Consider the following 17,897-nt stretch of genomic DNA (forward strand, 5'->3'; position numbering starts at 1 on the left):
GAACATTTGTGCTTGGTTAGAGATGATACTTGCAAACAGGACATTTAAAGTCAAATATTGTTAGGGAGTACATTTGGAATTCTGTATCCAGTCGGTAAATTTGTGCAGCATTGGGCAGTTGCAAAGGCCATCCAATCAGCAAACAGAAATGAAACCACGCCCCTATATAACCATCCAACCCCATGTGAATTCCTTACATTGCCATTGCGGATAATTGATATTTCTGTGTGGAATTGATCCAGAGGCCAAGACTCTTCACAAATCATTTCAAATAAATACTATCAAGAATCTCCTGATCTACTTAGGAACAGCTCAAAAGGCAAAATGCACTGACTGCATCCTTTAGCTCTGACTGAGTACCCTGACAGAGGTGGCTGTGCTCACAATACTGTGGAACCATTACAGCAGTGACACTCAGACTGAGCCTCGGGAGCCGCAAGTGGCTTTTTAATGCATCTCCTGCGGCTCTTTGCAGCATGTGATATTAAAACCCTGTGTGATTGAATATATAGCAAATCGACAATGAATTCACACGACTGTGGCTCTTTGGGGTAATGATGATTGCTAATTTGGCTGCCGAACCAAAGAGGTTTGAGTATCACTGCATTACAGAGTCAATGTTTCCCACATGATACCATTCATTTGTTTCATCTGTTTCTTGTTCTAAGGACTGAAAATGGTGGTGGCATCTCAGATGCCACTGGGTGGTAAGTGTTGACTTTTTCATAGAGACCACTGGTATTGCCACCTGGAGCCGAATGGAGGATATGCCAAAACTTCCAGCCCCGTTATTTAGACTGAAGATGGCCTGATAAGCATCTGAGCAGTGGGGTGCTCTCTGGACTCCCATGGCCCATGAGCAATTATATTCCCCTCTAGGGGACACATGACATTCTGAGGGGAGACTGCCCTAGGGCGTGGATTTGAACTCAGACCCTTTGCTCCACCTTGTGCCTTCTACTTCTGCTCTGCCCTGTTTCTCTCTCTTGAGATCTCTGCTGCTGAGCCAGCCAGCTCGCTGTGTTGCTGAGGGGATTCTCTGAGCGGCAGCTTCTGAAACATAACCCTTGCGCCTCCTTAAAACGTTTCTGCCAGAGCAGCAGTGTTGTGCCTGCATTGGTCATTTGTTTTGAAGAGATCAAGTAGATCTTGGGCCTGGTGCTCCTTTGCCTGGCACAAAGACAAGAAAGGGGATGGGCCTCGTTTACACTAAGAACGACTGATACCATGTTGGCAGGGCAAAGGGGCCTCAAAGTGGGTGCAAATGGCAGTTGCCATTACTTTAAGGTCCCTTTACATGGCCCAAGCAGTATAAGGGACCTCGGTATAGCTGAGCATTCAGGCCGGCGGGTGCAAAGGGGGTACAGCGCCAGCCAGTGAGAAAGGCAGCCACTCTTCACTGGTATGAATGATGACCCAAAGGGAAGGATCCCGGAGATCAGGCCCCTTGACTAACGGGGCTTTAATATGCTATGAAATGACGGGGTTGATTTAATTTATACCCTTCCCCCGCCCCCACCCCTCTTTTCCTTTCCTTCTCTGACACACTCACTCTTCCCTTCCTGCCCACTCTGCTTTCCCTAGCTTCCCCTGCCTTTTTTTCTCTCTCCTTTCCTTCTCCATTTTTCCCCACCATTCCCTCTCTCTCTCCTTTACTCCGCTTCTCTTTCTCCCACTCCCTCTCCTCACCCTCTCTTCCGCAGAGGCAATGCCGCCGAGAGCCTTTGATTCTAATTAGCACATGTTGAAGCCATTACGCCGGCCCGGGTACAGCGCACTACAAAGACCCTATCGGCTTCGCTGCTTTGGGGAGAGCACGGAGCGGCTGAGGATGTCTGGGAAGAGACCAAGGACTCCTGTCTCTACATAAGCGGTGGCCCAAAGAGAGACATGTTGGGACAGAGCCCTTTAGGCTGGTACAATGCTCCCTGCGCTGAGACGAGCATCGCTAACCATGGCAACAGCTTGGAGGCTTCTGACATGGACTCTCATCTTCACCACAGCGGTGTGCGACTCTCCCGGTTACAAATTCCAGTCACAAGGTAGGGATTTCCCCCAGGGGAGGGGAAGATGGGCTGGAATTGGGGGGCGGGGGGGGGGGGGGAGAATCCCTAGTGGTGGCTCTAAGGTGGGAAAACCTGCAAGCTAGTCCTGCTGTAGTAGTCTAGTGGTTCTCAACCAGGGGTACATGTACCCTGGGGGTACTCAGAGCTCTTCCAGGCGGTCCATCAACTCATCGAGATATCTGCCTAGTTTTACAACAGGCTACGTCAAAAGCACTAGCGAAGTCCGTACAAACGAAAATTCCATACAGTGACTTGTTTATACTGCTCTGATTGATTTTATAAGGAGAGGGTAAAAATGAGAAAGTCAGCCATTCCTCAGTACTAGCCTGCTGTGACACTTGTATGTTTAGGTCTGGTTTTGTAAGCAAGGGGATTTTAAGTGAGGTGAAACTTGGGGGTACACAAGACAAGTCAGACTCCTGAAAGGGGGACAGTCGTCTGGAAGGGTTGAGAGCCACCGTGCTAGGGAACCCCTGGATCCACCTCTGCTTGGCCTGCAGTAGGGGAATCCCTAGGGCTGGCTCTGTTACACCTGTAACATAGATATAGACCCCTCTCTGCCTGTGAAAAGAGAGATGCTTTGTTGTGGGATTTAATGCTCCTTGATTTTAGGCAGTGCTTAGCCAGCAAATCGATAAGGGCTGTATCAAGCCCCAGGATGACAGCTAGAGAGAGCAAGAGGTAGGTGCCTTTTAGCAAGCAGAATGAGGGTCCTCGCATTGCACTTCAGTGGAGTGGAGCATCCCAGTATGAGTAAGAGCTTTATAGCGAAGAGCCTTATGAAAAGGGAGACGCGTGTGTATGTGCATATCGACGTGTGTGTGTGTTTGCAGGCATTTCTCTGTGTGTGCATGTCTGTATTAGCATATGAATGTCTGTGTCTGTGCAGATGGCTGCAATTGTGTAGGTGATTTTATGGGTTTGAGCGTGCTTGCGTGTGGGTGGTACTTTTGTACCGTCTGTGTACTTTTGTGAACATGTGCGTGTCATCTGGCAGTGACTGTTTGAATGCATTTATGAGTTAGTGTGTGGATACGGATGTGAGTATTGTCGGTCTGTATGCAGTGTGCATGGGTTTAAGTGAACTTGTACAGGTGTTGGATTATCCCCAGGGAATTGTGTGCACTCAGGGTGATGGGGCTAGCTGCAGTCGGGCTAAATTCAATGCTATATTAAGGCCCCTCGCACACATGGCTAATGCCATCAGGCTGTGGTCTGCTTGTTACACAGAGTTCTAACAGAGATGAACAAAGAGAAAGGACAAAGCCACAAAACTATTCTGAGTTCTGAATACAGTCCGAGTGCCACATCTGTGCTCCAAATCCGTGGGACGGCCTCCTCCAGCTGCAGCCTGTGCGGGGGTAAACTAAGAGGTGACTGAAAGCAGAACCACCACTGTTGCTGTGCAGTTCACAGTTTTATAAAGGCAGAAAAGAAATTGAATCGGAAACAAACACAGTTTCTGGTGCTTTTAGCCAAAGGCTCTGGCAATTCCTGTTCTGAATGTTCTGGGCTTCCTGCATCAGTGAGTTCACACCTCGCTCCAGTTGCGTGACCTTATTCACTGCACTAAATAAACTCCAATGAAAACTTACCTACCCCATGCAGTTCTGTCAAAGCACCTCAGTTCTCACCTGGAACACCCCCTGCTGCCAAGCGTTGGCCCCCACTCAGTTCTGTCCATGCATCTCAGTCCAAATCTACAGTACCTGCTGCAGCTTCAGTCCTGGGATCTGGTGCAGTTCATTCAGCGCACCTCACTCCAGAGCCCTGACCTGCAGCACCCACTACTCTTTTAGCCCTGGACTTATGCAGAGCAGAGACTGCCAATTCTGCTACACTGTAGAGTTGTTTTGGTGGCCTGCTGAGATCACCAGAGCCCTGACCACCATTTGACCTGAGCCAGGATTTGAAACCCAGTCTCCAGACTTGAAAAGTTGATGGACTTCTCTGTTGAGTAAATGCCTTTGTGACGACCCCTGGGGTTGGACCCTATGGCGTTTTGAATGGGTATTTGGGATGCGGGGCATCTGAATACCAAATCGTTTGGGAGGTTGCTTGCTAACTCACACTTAAAGAAAAGGAGGACTTGTGGCAGCTTAGAGACTAACCAATTTATCTGAGCATCAGCTTTCGTGAGCTACAGCTCACTTCATTGGATACATTCCCAGTTGAAGTGAACTGTAGCTCACGAAAGCTCATGCTCAAATAAATTGGTTAGTCTCTAAGCTGCCACAAGTCCTCCTTTTCTTTTCGCGAATACAGACTAACACGGCTGCTACTCTGAAACCTAACTCACACTTGGAACAGATATTGTGGATTCCTTTTGTGAAACCAAAGGCAGGTTCTTAATCATCTTTTCAAGGTCATGTTTCCAATAGGGATGTAAAATATTAAACAGTTGACCGGTCAGCATTAGTCTTACCATTAACCCATCCTAACCATTAACCCCCAGCCCCAAGCCAGCCAGAGCGACCCCAGCCCTGGGCCGGCTAGAGCAGCCCTAGCCCCTCCCCCTTTCATCAGTTAACCAGTTAAACAATATCATTTTAATTGTTTAAATGGTTAACTTTTTAAATGATATTTACATCCCTGGTTTCCAACCTTGTATCAGCCCTGTTATTAAATGGGGCCAGAGACTCCTCAGCCTGTGGCTAGTGGAATATGATTTCTGCACCACTTGAAATAGACGCCAGGGATGGTCTTAGATTTTCATTTTTTGCAGCAGTTGCCAGTAGTAACTACACTTTTTATGAACTAAGAGCTAGGATTTGATCCATGCTCTCTTCAGGGGCTATATAACCCCCTGTTCCGTGGCAAGGTTCTGCAGCAAGGCCCCCTGGTTGTGTGAGGCGCTGGAAATTCAGCGCATTTGGAGCGAATTTGATGTGTCCGTGAAGAGTCAGTCAGGACAACAGCCCCGAGGTTATTGATTTTGATCATCAATTCAGTTTATTTTAAGCTGCCTCAAATGTTTGCTATACCCCAGAGTTGTGCACTGAAAACACACAGCTGCATTGGAGCACTTGTCATGGGCAGCCAGGATTCCCGGTGCTCAGAGCGGCGTGGGAGGAGGTTGAGGCTTGGGGCAGTGGGTGTGTCTCCCCTTCCTCTCTCCTTTTACAGGGCAGAGCACAAGCCAGGTCAGTAGCAGAGCCAGGAACAGAACTCTGTCTCCTCATTCCCAAGCCCGGTGCCCTCTCCACGGGACCACCCAAACCACCTCTTGGTATCAAAATATTTTGATAGGCTGTCTCCCTCTTGTGAATTCTAGGCTCCCTGCTAGGAATAGTAATCCTTAGCATTTAGCTTCACAGCGCTATCCACAGAGGGAGTAAATAATCCTCACAGCAGCCTTGGAAGGGGCAAAGTAGCAGCTTCCCTGTGAGAGGGTGTCCACCTCACACTCACCCTGAAGGGGTTAATGGGGGCCAGGTGGGCCTATTAAGTGGCAGGCTGGGAGAATTAAGGCTGAGAGGAAAGCCCTAACTGGGGGAAGCTCTCCTATGTGGGAACAGGCGGGGCTTCTATAAAGCCAGGGACCTGATAGCAGAAAGGGGCTGCAGGGATTGGAAAGTAGGCTGCAGTCGCTCCCTGAGTGAAGAGACGTGTGTTTGGGGTAATATAGAGGGTAGTCCACAGTTACTCCTTGGGAGGAGAGGAGTTTGGGCTGGCAAACTCAGAAAGGTGGGAAAAGCAGCAAGAGATACGGTAGGGCAGACCCTGGCTGCTGATGAGAAGCCACCTGAGCTGGAACCTGGAGGAGAGGGAGGTCCCAGGTTCCTGTACCAACTGCTGAAGAAGTGGCACCAGCTGGGCAGTGACTGGGAAGACTGCCTGAGCCCATTTGTCAGGAGATACTTTGGTACCCTGTAAGAAGGAAACCTGGCTAGTGAGCTGGCTGGAGGGTCAAGTCAAGAAGAGGAGACTGCAGCTCCCGGAGAGAGCGGGGCCCCAGAGAGACAGCAAGGGTGAGAGTGGCAGAAGGGGGCCTCAGACCAGGAAAGAGCTAACCCCCAGAGCAACCAGGAGGAGGCACCATCCGCAGTGAGTGGATCCCCCGACACTCCCCATTTGGCAGATGTGGAAACTGAGGCACAGGGCAATTAAAAACCAACATTTGCAGGAGCACCCACTAGTTTTGGCCTGTGTGATGTGCCCAAGGCTGCTCAGTTAGTTGGTATCAGAGTAGGATTAGAGCTCTGGATGTCTTGGCTCAGGGTTGTGTGTTTTTCTAAAAGATGTGCTCTAGTTTAAGCAGAAATTATTTCTGAGCAGTTATCTGGCCAGTGTTACACACGAGGTCAGACTAGATGATCAGATTGGTCTCTTCTGCCCTTGGAATCTATAATATCCCTGTGCTCCAGTCACGAAAGCACACTGCCTTTCATTATAGGTGGGACCCACGTGTAAATGCATTTAGCCAGCACTCTCAATTGTGGAACATTATTTTGGTATGATTTTGCTGGACTAGGCATGGTGCCAGAGCAGTAATCTGATCTGATCTGATCCTGGTCTAGAGCAATCCAAGCTGCTGCCCATATTCATGGGATAGACATCCACCAATTTATGGTACCACGGACAGTTCCTGTCACTTCTGCAAACTAGAGGTGGATTGGGGGGCCCAGCTGTTCAGATGCAATCCAACCCATCAGTGGAGGTGTAGATCAATGTCTGTCAAAGGGAGTCAGAATATGACGGGAATAGGCACTATATTACTTCTGTGTTTGTAACCCCTGTGACTGCTACTGGAATACTGTGTGCAGTTTTGGTGTCCACAATTCAAGAAGAATGTTGATGAATTGGGAAGGGTTCAGAGAAGAGCCACGAAAATGATTAAAGGCCTGGAAAACATACCTTTTAGTGATAGCCTCAAGGAACTTGATCTATTTAGCTTCTCAAACAGAAGATTAAAGGTGACTTGATCCCAGTGTCTGAGTACCTACACATGATGAACATTCTAGCAGACAAAGGTATAAAAAGATCTGATATCTAGAAGTTGAAGCTAGACACAGTCAGGATTAGATCATTTATGGACAGACTAGAGAGGAGTGAGGTGAGAAGCAGGAAGCCCAGGATCAGGGACTGCAGTAGTCAGGGTGTGAAACAGTGAAAGCCGTTCTGTGGGAGTATGGAGGAATGGATGCCCTAGAGACAGAAATGGCAGGATTTAGTCAGTGTTGGTGTGAGCAGAGGAAAATAGAAAGCAGTGGGAGATGACTTGAGACACATCACATGCATAGATGAACACGATATGTTGGGGAAGAGTCAACACAACTTTTGTAAAGGGAAATTATGCCTCACCAGTCTATTAGAATTCTTAGAGAGAGTCAACAAGCATGTGTACAAGGGTCATCCAGTGGATATGGTGTACTTGGACTTTCAGAAAGCCTTTGACAAGGTCCCACGCCAAAGCCTCTTAAGCAAAGTAACCAGTCATGGGATAAGAGGGAAGGACCTCTCATGGATCAATAACTGGCTAAAAGATAAGAAAGGGTAGGAACAAATGGTCCATTTTCACATTCGAAAGAGATAAATAGTGCTCTCCCACCAGGATTTGTACTGGGACCCTTGCTTTTCACTATATTCATAAATGATCTGGAAAAGGAGGTGAACAGTGAGGTGGCAAAATGTACAATGATACAGAACGACTTAAGAGAGTTAAGTCCAAAGCTGATTGCAAAGAGTTACAAAGGGCTCTCCGTAAGCTGGGTGATGGGACAACAAATTTGGCAGATGAAATTTAATGTTGACAAATGCAAAGTAGTGCGCATTGGAAAATATAATCCCAACTACACATACAAAACAATTGGCTCTAATTAGCTGTTATCCCTCAAGAAAGAGATCTTGGAGTGAGCGTGGATAGATCTGTGAGAACATCTGCTCAATGTGCAGCGGCAGTCTAAAAAATTAACAGAATGTTAGAGACCATTAGGAAAAGGATTTATAATAAGGCAGAAAATATCATTAATGCCTCTATATAAATCCATGGTATGGCCACACCTTGAATATTGTGTCTAGCTCTGGTTGCCCCGTCTGAAAAAAGATATGTTAGAATTGGAAAAGACACAAAGAAGGGCAACAAAATTGGTTAAGGGGATGGACCCACTTCCATAGGAGGAGAGAGTAAAAAGACTGGCACTGTTCATCTTAGAAAAGAGACGACTAAGAGGGGAGATGATCAAGGTCTATAACATCATGACTGGTGCGGAGAAAGTGAATGAGGATGTGTTATTTACTCCTTCTCATAACACAAGACTATGGGGTCACCCAATTAAATTAATAGGCAGCTGGTTTAAAACAACAAAAGAAAGTATTTCTTCATGCAACTCACAGTCAACCTGTGGAACTCCTTGCCAGGAGATGTTGTGAAGGCCAAAAGTATGACTGGGTTCAAAAAAGAACTAGATAAATTCCTGGAGGATAGGTCCATCAATGGCAATTAGCTAGGATGGGCAGGAATGTAAAACCATGCTCTGAGTAGCCCTAAACCTCTGACTGACGGGTGCGGGGCCTGGATGACTGGGGGTGGATCACTTGATAATGGCTGTTTTGTTTGTTCCCTCTGAAGCACCTGGCACTGGCCACTGTCAGAAGACTGGATACTGGGCTAGATGGACCATTGGTCTGACCCAGTACTGCCATTCTGTGTTGCCAAGCTGACTCAAGGTGTGGGGTCCCAGAGCACATTTTTCTCACCGATCCATTATGAAACGTGTCAGTGGGCTGCTGCCGGGGCTCGTCTCTGCTGTGGTAACAAGGCCAAGGAGGCTGTGGCTTCCTTTAATCCCATAATCCCAGCGGTGACCATGCGGTGGTACGAGGTGCAGGAACTGAGACAAGGTCCTGGGCTATCTGGAAAGAAGGACGCCACTTGGTAGGGAGCTCCTTCCCATCTCCCCTTCCCTGGTCATGCTCACTCTCTTCCCCTCCTTGGGCCGCCTTGGCTCCCTCTTTCCCAGTCCCCCTTCACCTCTTTCCAGCTCCTCCTCACTGTCTCCCTTCCTCCCCACACTCCTACTCTGTGTCTGCTGCTTCCTCTCTGTCTATCTCTGCCCCCCTACCTGGACCCCCTCGCACGCCCTTGCAGATCCATCTTCCCTCTCTAGGTGGGAGGGGAGACCTCGAATGGGGGCTGAGCGTGTTCCTGCCCTCCAGCCTGAACATCCTACCGGGTTCTGTTCCCCCGGGGCTTAGTATGGACTCCCTCTAGTAATGTGCTCGCTGCTAGAGAGCTTGCTGGAAACAGCGGGCGTCTTATCACCTGTGCAAACCTCTTTGGTACAGGTGGGCACAATGCTACGTATGTCTGCCAAGGCCTATTAATACAGCATGAGTGGCTGCAAGGGGAGAGAGAACAGGACTGGATTTCCTGGGAAGAACAGGGCTGGCTAAGGGCCAAACAGGCTAGTTCTCCTGTAACGCTGGGCAAGGGAAGTGGAGGGGCCCCATAACGCCAATAGGTGGGGAAGCCTCCGTTGTCCCCCAGGATAGGAGGGAGCAGGGGAGCCCCTGTAATGCAGCAGGGCAGAGCTGGATAGGGGAGCCCCTACTGTGAAGCAGGCCAGGGGGAGCCCCTGTAATGGAGCGGGGCAGGAGGAGCGGGGGAACCCCTGTAATGGAGCGGGGTAGGAAGAGAGGGGGAGCCCCTGTAATGCTGCAGGGAAGGGAGAAGCACAGGAGCAGGTCCCAGGGGCAGATGTATCTAGAGCTGCTAAACCACTTTCCAACAGACGTGCAGCCTGTGAATGGACAATACCCCTTTAAGAGAGACCACCAGACATCTGATCGCTATTAAGCAGGGCTAGATTCCAACCAGTGGCCTACAGCAGAGAGTCTCTGTGGCCGATTCCCAGCCCCCAGTGTTCTCCAGCCCTCGTTCAACGGGAGCCTTTGGATTGCCTTGCCGGGCGTGAGCTTGCAGCATGTCAGACCAGCCCGTGAAATCCGTTCTCTCCCAGGAACTGGGGGGCAGGTGGAGGTCCCTCTCCTGACACCTACCAGTCCCACTTTTCTAGCTGCTTGAATCTCGGGGGTATAATAGTAACTTTGCCCCTCTTCTAGCTGAGGATCTCAAAGCACTTCCCACACATTAATAAACCCTCATAACCCCCTATCAGGCAGACTGTAATTTTTATCCCCACTTTACAGGCTGATAGAAAGAACCTCTCTGTGTCTGTCAGTCTTCGGTACTTAGATTGTAAGCTGTTCGGGGCAGGATCTGTTCTGTGTTCGTACAACGGTTAGCGCAGTGGGGTGCTGGTCTTTGACGGGCTCCTAGACGCAATAGGAATACATAGCCCCCTATCTAACCACCTCACAATCTTTAATGTATTTATCCTCACAACCTCCCTGCTAGGTAGAGCAATGCTGTTCTCCCTATTTTATTAATAGGAAACTGGGGCACAGAAAGGCAAAGTGACTTGACCACGGTCACACAGAGTGTCTGTGTTGAACCAGGGACTTGAACCTGGGTCTCTCTCAGCCTAAGCTAGTGCCCTAACCAGTGGACAGTGCCATCTCTCTGTTCTGTGATTAGCCTCACACAACAAGTGGGTGGCAGATGTTGTACTTAAAGTACTGCACAGGGTCTTTTCAGGGGGGATAAGTTTATTGGTAATCCATGTATCAATCAACACTGTATCATATGCATATGATATATATTACACTCATGCTCTCTCTCACACACACACGCACACAAGCACACTCTGTCTTGTTGTTACCAACTAGTCTCTCCCCTTAATTTCGCTGGCCAGATGAGTTTGATGGGGGAGGCGTGGAGCCGGGCTTCTGCCGATCCAGATCGATGCTCCGATGTTGACAAGACGAGACCCGGGGTCCTCTGCAAGACACCTCACATTTATAGCAGCTTCCCTCTCACGCAAGTCTATCCCAGATCCAAAATCTGTGTCTGTGTCAATTGGTCATCTGTGGCGTCTCCCTCTGGGTGTTGTCTTAATGCTGCCATATTTACTTTCAGAGAGGGTGTTTTTCAAAAGAAGGTGCTCGTGTCTAACTCTCAAGGCCGTCAATATGTCTGATCTTCTTTAATGAGCCCATTTGACAAGTTTTATTGTTCTTGAGTCTGTCTTCCATCCGCTCTCCAAGGGTTGCAGCTGTCTGGAGGTGCTTGCCTTCCACGCCTTGCTCATTCACACCTCATTCATTCAACAGGGCCACTGATTAAAAAGGGGGGTGATCTTATTCTACTCTTTTAGCAACATTTAGGTATTTTCCACTGCATGCATCCGATGAAGTGAGCTGTAGCTCACAAAAGTTTATGCTCAAATAAATTGGTTCATCTCTAAGGTGCCACAAGTCCTCCTTTTCTTTTCTGAGCAAAAAGACATTTTTCTTCTATCTTATTCTATCCTTAGGGGCTATAACATTATACCAAGGCTCAATACAAAGCTTCTATATAAGGATTTGATACAAAGTTCCCATTTACCAAGGCTCAATACAAAGTTTTCATGAAAACAGCGGTCACACGTGGATAGACCTAATACAAGGTTATTTGAAGAGGCATAATACAAAGTCAAATGAAGTTATGCAAAGATGCTTAATACAGAGATTTATCTACAGAGAGAGCCCAGCTCCTGGCTCCCAGTCCCCTGTTCTCCTAACCAGGCTTCCTTCTGCCCATGTGGCAGGCTCGAGAGGACAAAGAAAAACAAAATGTTTCCGGTAGCAGCAAGTTTCTCCAGGCTTGCAGTCATTCCTTAAGTGGAAATAGCTTTTCTTGTTTGCCCGGCTGCATCGCACAAGATGTGGTCTGATGTGGGGGAAGCCGAGGCAGAAGGAGTGAAAATAAAACCATCGCTTCTGGTTGGTCAGGCCAAAGAATAGATGCCAGAGGTATTTATGGTTTGGAAGGTCGGGACGTAACCCCTAGACCCAGCCAGTGGGAAGGATTGTTCCATTAGCCGTAGCCGAAGAAACCACTCTGTCAAGATCCCACGCTGGAAAATGCATTAGAAGGAAAGTAAACGTTCCAGAACTTGGCATGTGGCGACAGTGTAATTTGGAGTCCAAATTTATGATGGCTTTGAAGATGGGCATTGTGGAGCCAGGCAAAATGCAGCCACGCCAGGGCAGCCTGGCTTCTCCCTGGTTGCTTAGAAAACAGCAAGGAAAAGGATGCAAACAGAACAGCAAGTCCCTTGGACAAAATGTGTGGGTGAGTCCAATCAGGTAGAACTTCTCCTGATCCAGGCCATGAATAGCTCATGCTTCAGGGCATAAGTCAGCCTCTAGCTACTGGGGGTTAGGAGGACATGCCCTGCAGGTAGGTTACCCCAAAACTGGATACTGGGCTCGCTAGAGCACAGGTCTGAACCACTCTGCCAATTCCTGTGATGGTTTGCTAGCTGCACGAGAAGTTTCTCTTGATTTGTTAGTCTCTAAGGTGCCACAAGTACTCCTTTTCCTCTTGAGCAGTGTTTTCCAAACTGTGGGTCATACTGCCGGGAGGGAAGGAGGTCATGAAAGAGCATCAGGAGGTCACAGGATGTGCGTGCTGAATTGCAAGGGCAGCTGCTTGCCCTGCTCCAACTGTCCAGCACTGTCTGGCTGCGCCGTGTGGGGATTGGCACAGCAAGGTGGTGGCAGCCAGCAGGGATGGGGCTTGTAGCCACCACTGTGCCAACCCCATGAGCAGGAGCAAGGGAGCTGACCTAAGCCAAGCCCAAGGGGGTCAGAAGACAACCTGGCCCAACTAGGGTGATTCGTTGGATGGAAATAAGGGGAAACCATGTGAAAAATCTGGGACAACATTTCATTTTTAGGGACATTTTAGGGAAACCCCAGTTCCCGTAGCACAGCATGGATTTGTCACTGAAATGTACATTTCTACTGTCCTTGAGTACATCATGCAATTATCATATGCTTCAATTTCATCTTTAAAATGGTATCCGTCATTATCCATTTTGATACATTTCAATACATTTTAAAATAAGGGACCGGTGGTTAACCTAGATGCAACCCGAACCCAACACGTGTAGTCTGGTCCCAGAGAGTCCCGGTTGGGTTGCAGGGCTCTGTCTCAGACCCTGGGGCCTGGTTAACACAGGTGAGCCCAGAGGGGGTCGTGGTATGAAAAAGTTTGGGAACCAAGGCACTAAAAGTTATCTGGAGCCAATCTCTTTGATGGAGGAAGGTGTTGTGTTCCCCTGCAAGTGCAGTCAGACGTTCTGGACTGTGACCTTGTTAGATCACATGTGATAAGTGGTGTTAGACTGTTTCAGAGACTGAAGTGTCATAGGAGGAGGTGATAGAAGAAGTTGATAAGTTAAAGTGCAACAAGTGGCTGAAGTGGCAGAAGTGCCTAGTGGGTAGAGTACTGGCTGGGGCAGGTTCTATTCTTGATTGTGCCACTAGCCTGTTGTGTGATCTTGAACTCTGGTTTCCCTTCCCTTTGTCTCTCTTATTTTGATTGTAAGATTTTCAAGGCAGGGACCCTCTGAGCATGGTTTTGAATCATGCCTACCACAACGGGGTCCAGATCTCTCTTGGTACTACCGTCATATAAATGATAAGAATAAGAATAAGAACAGCAATGAGTCATCAGGACCAGATGGGACATCCCAAAGTTCTGAAGGAACCTAAGACTGCTTTTAGCTGAGTTGCTAACAGAAATGCACGTAAGCTTTCGTGAGCTACAGCTCACTCACGAAAGCTCATGCTCAAATAAATTGATTAGTCTCTAAGGTGCCACAAGTCCTCCTTTTCTTTTTGCGTATACAGACTAACACGGCTGCTACTCTGAAACCTGTAAAAATGCCCAGTCGCTTATCAGAATCGCTGGCTATGCTGAAGGGTTAGAACAGCAGCTCTCAACCTTTCCAGACTATTGTCCCCCTTTCAGGAGTCTGATTTGTCTTGTGTACCCCCGAGTTACACCTCACTTAAAAACGACTTGCTTCCAAAATCAGGCATAAAAACCCATAAGTGTCACAGCAGGCTATTCCCGAAAAAAAAATGCTCACTTTCACATTTTTACCATATAATTATAAAATGAACCAATTGGAATATAAATACTGTACTTCCATTGTAGTATATAGAGCAGTATAAAGAAGTTATTGCCTGTATGAAATTTTGGTTTGTACGGACTTCGCTAGTGCTTTTTATGTAGCACTGTTGTAAAATAAGGCAAATGTCTGGATGAGTTGTCTTCCAGGGGGGACATCCTGCCTACCCCTGGCCCATACAGCAATATGGGAAAGGCAGCAGGGTGATCGCGATCCCTTGACACCTCTTTGCAAGCCCAGAGCCCCAGGGTATGAACCCCCGATCTAAGAACTTCAGAACTAAATAGCTGTAATTTGCCAAAAGAGAATGTGGCTTTCTCCAAGTACAGCACACTCAAATGCCCCTCTGAATCTATCCTAAAAGATAGATGGGAAAAGCCCTTTATGGTCATTCAGTCCATCCTCTGGCCAGAGCATAGGTGGTTCCTCACAGCGGGCTGTTGTTCAGTCTAGTTTAAATAACGCAAGCAATCAGGCTTCCATCCTTGCCCTGGGGAGATTGATCTGCAAACTAATACAACTGAACTATAAGGAAAATTGGCCCAGTTTCCTTTGCTCGGTTTTAGCCTCTTGTTCCTAAGGTTTGTTGCTCCTCCTCTGCTATTTACACCTTTCAGGAGCTTGTAGGTAGATGTCACCTTCTTCCAGCTTCGTGGTCACCGTCTGGATTAGCTCTGCCTAGTTAGTGCTTTTTAGCCCTCCTTGCCAATCAATCCTCCCGTTCTGCCTTCAGCTTTCCAGCTTACCTGGCTCCCATTCCTGTGGTGTCTGAACACTGGGCAATTTGCAACATATTTATCCTCACAGTGCCCCTCTGATGTAGGGAATTGTCCCCATTTTAGAGATGAGAAACTGAGGCACAGAGAGATTAAGTGACTTGTACATTCTAGCGCTGACTTTGGTATAAGTTAAGTCGCTCAGGGGTGTGGAAAAGCCACCCCTCTCCCCCCGCCCCCCCCGAGCAACGTAAGTTACTCTGACCGAAGCGCTGGTGTGGACAGTGCTATGTTGGCAGGAGACGCTCTCCTGCTGACAGAGCTACCATTGCTCGGGGAGGTGGAGTCGTGATGCCGACGGGAGAGAGCCGCCCATGCAGCTGCGCCGCTGTAGCGATTCTCGTGTAGACTAGCCCTAAGTGACTTGCCCAAGGTCTCACCGGAGTCTGTGGCAGAGCAGGGGATCCTCTGTCTCAGGCTTGTGCCCTAACCGCTCAACCATCCTTCCTGCCTCCACTGGGCCATCCTTGCTATTGAGATGTGCAGCACTGAGTGCATTTCCCTAGCTGCAATCTTGCCAGACCTCCATAGAGAAGGATGGTCCTCTCCCTACTTCTGACATGCCCCTGCAGCTGAGAGCTGCATTAGCTTTTACTATGCCCCTGGGTCTCCTGGCCTCCCTGTCTCTCCAGAACGTGACTGTCACTGTGTTTGCTTTGCCCTCCAGAGGAGTTCCTCTCCAGCCTCGATCACTATGAAATCGCTTTCCCCATCCAAGTGGACCAAAACGGGGACTTCCTCACCTTCGACATGAGAAGCCAGCTGAAGCGGCGTTCCCGGCGCAGCCTGGGCTCCCTGTCCTACGAGGCCGCTGAGCGGCGGGTCTTCTACAAAGTCTCCGCCCACCGCACCCAGTTCCTCCTCAACCTGACCCTGCACTCCAACCTGCTGTCCGAGCACTTCACTGTGGAGTACTGGAAGCGGGACGGGGTGGACTGGCAGCACGACTTCCACGAGGACTGCCACTACGCAGGCCACTTGCAAGATCAGTACCTGAACTCCAAAGTCGCCATCAGCAACTGCAACGGACTGGTGAGCTTCCAAGGGAATCGTAAGACAGGCCCTCCCAGTTTGCCCAGCCAAGGGCGGTATCAATAATTAAGACTGCCCATAAAATGGAGCAGATTGCAGCTTCCCTGATCTTCATTACAGAAGTGCAACCTACTAAGGTTACTGGTCCCAGCATGCAGTGCTCCGTTGTGATATGCTTGGCCAAGCGGGAGGAGCTGAGATGGGTCTCCATTGGCCATATCTCTCTCTTAAAGCTGAGGGTGACCAAAAACTAGGAGAATTCCCCTGGAAGTCAGTCAGTTTCCATTCACATCAATTGGCATGGGATAGGGAGACATTTAGACCACACTTTGGTTACTTGAGCTGTAAGAGACCTCAGCCCTGTGCTCCTTTGTCTCTTCGCCGCGTTCTGCATATACTAGAGAGCCGTGAATTCCAGGAGGTTGCAGGATGCTCAGAGATAAGCACTCAGATGCTTATCCAGACCTGTGTAGTTAATAAATTGTCCTTAGGGATTGCCACCCAGTTGTGTTTTAACTGCTGGAAAAAAAGAACTGCCTAGTGATGCCAGACAGCTGGATTGCCAACCTTGCATCGCTCTGCCCTGACGATGCCTTAATGAGAGGCAAGGTAGTGCTGTCACATTGTGACATTAACGTTGCCGGGCGGGGATGCAGTGTGTAGTCTGAGCGGAGTCACAGAGAGGATATATTGGGCTGTGAGACGGTCCCAGTATCCCCAGTGCCTCCTGCGTGGACGAGGGCTGCGTCCAGCATTTCACTGGTCACGTTAGCATTTACTTTGTCACCTTCTGCTTCTGGTTTCTCTAGGGTTTCCCCACACATGGGGTTTGGTGCTGCCTCCAGAGAATAGCTTGCCAAGTATGATACCCTGTTGCCCCCAGAGAGAGGGATGGAGCAAACATGCCTTTAGTGGGGTAAACATACACAGGAATCGATTCTGTGGGCCTGATTCTCCTTTATGCCAAGGCCCCTCGGGCAGTGTAAAAGGGCATTAACATGGGCATGAATTTATACCGCCTTTAATGCAGCTTTATGTTGCCATTGAAAGGGCCCTAGTGTAATGAGAATCTGGCTCGTTATGTCAAAGATCCTTTTACCATGTTTCCACCCTGCCCCCGCCACCAGGATGCACCTGGATCCTTCCCCCCACCCCTCCCCTGATTGCTGCATCAGAGCGGGCTCTCCAGGTGTCTGGGGGTAAGAGTTCCAGTGATGTCTTAGTGGATTTACTAGGACTCATTGGGTGAGCTGGTGGGTGCGTTGGGCACTGCTGGCTCATAAGGGATCTGGTGTCAATGCCTTTCCCACAGTGGCCCACGCATCTCAGGACACCTGATGGCCAGACAGTACTTTGACCAAGCCCAGCATGTCCCAGGGAAAGGGACGGGGGATGGAGAGATCCCGATGACAGGCTAACGCCCAGCCCCTCCTTGGGAGGGTGCGACAGGGCAGGAAATAAACCCTCTCCAAGCACAGAAATCTCCGCATTACCCGCTGTCCTGACGAGCTTATGGACATCAGTGTGGGGGATGGGGGAAGGGAGTCTAGCTGCTTTGGTGCGGGGAGTCTGGCAACATCCCAGCTGCACCCAGCCACCCCACAGGGCAGCCTTCCGGGGAGCTGACCCCATCAGGCACTGAACACCCCACATCACCCCCTCGGCCGTAGTGCGTCCTCCCCTGGGCCCTCAGAGGGCAGGCAGCTAGGACTGCTTGGCAGAGGAAACAGGATCCTAGATGCCAGAACAGAGCCCAAGAGCTTCTCCCCTTTCCCACTCTGCTGTCTCTCCTCACTGAACAGAACTGTCCAGCTGTCACTCCCAACCGCCCCAGCACCCTCACCCCCCAGTCACCCCCAAACTGACATGACGAGAGAGGGTGAGAAGGGGTAACCTAAATCAGGCCATCCCTTGCTCTCTGAATTTCCCGCTACTCCTCCCCTGTCGTACCCACCACTCCCTCAGCATGTAAGTTACACCAGCTCACGCCCACTTAA

General features: G+C 49.2%; 1 protein-coding gene across 3 annotated transcripts in view; it reads left to right on the forward strand.

Annotated features, from left to right (window-relative positions):
• Positions 1–17,897, forward strand: part of ADAMTS10 (ADAM metallopeptidase with thrombospondin type 1 motif 10) — a 102,671-nt gene that overhangs the window by 16,558 nt on the left and 68,216 nt on the right. For 2 of the 3 annotated variants that reach the window (XR_013635032.1, XM_073324036.2), the window contains exons 2-3: positions 1,585–2,042; positions 15,536–15,900. Coding sequence is in view for 1 of the 3 variants with exons in the window: in XM_073324036.2 (XP_073180137.1) it covers positions 1,922–2,042; positions 15,536–15,900 (486 nt within the window). In the remaining 2 variants the exon portion in view is untranslated. Of the gene's footprint in view, positions 1–1,584; positions 2,043–15,535; positions 15,901–17,897 lie in introns of those variants that run through there. The other variant, XM_073324037.1, reaches the window with a different exon arrangement.

Source organism: Lepidochelys kempii, chromosome 25, assembly GCF_965140285.1.
Source record: "Lepidochelys kempii isolate rLepKem1 chromosome 25, rLepKem1.hap1, whole genome shotgun sequence".
Taxonomy (NCBI): domain Eukaryota; kingdom Metazoa; phylum Chordata; order Testudines; family Cheloniidae; genus Lepidochelys; species Lepidochelys kempii.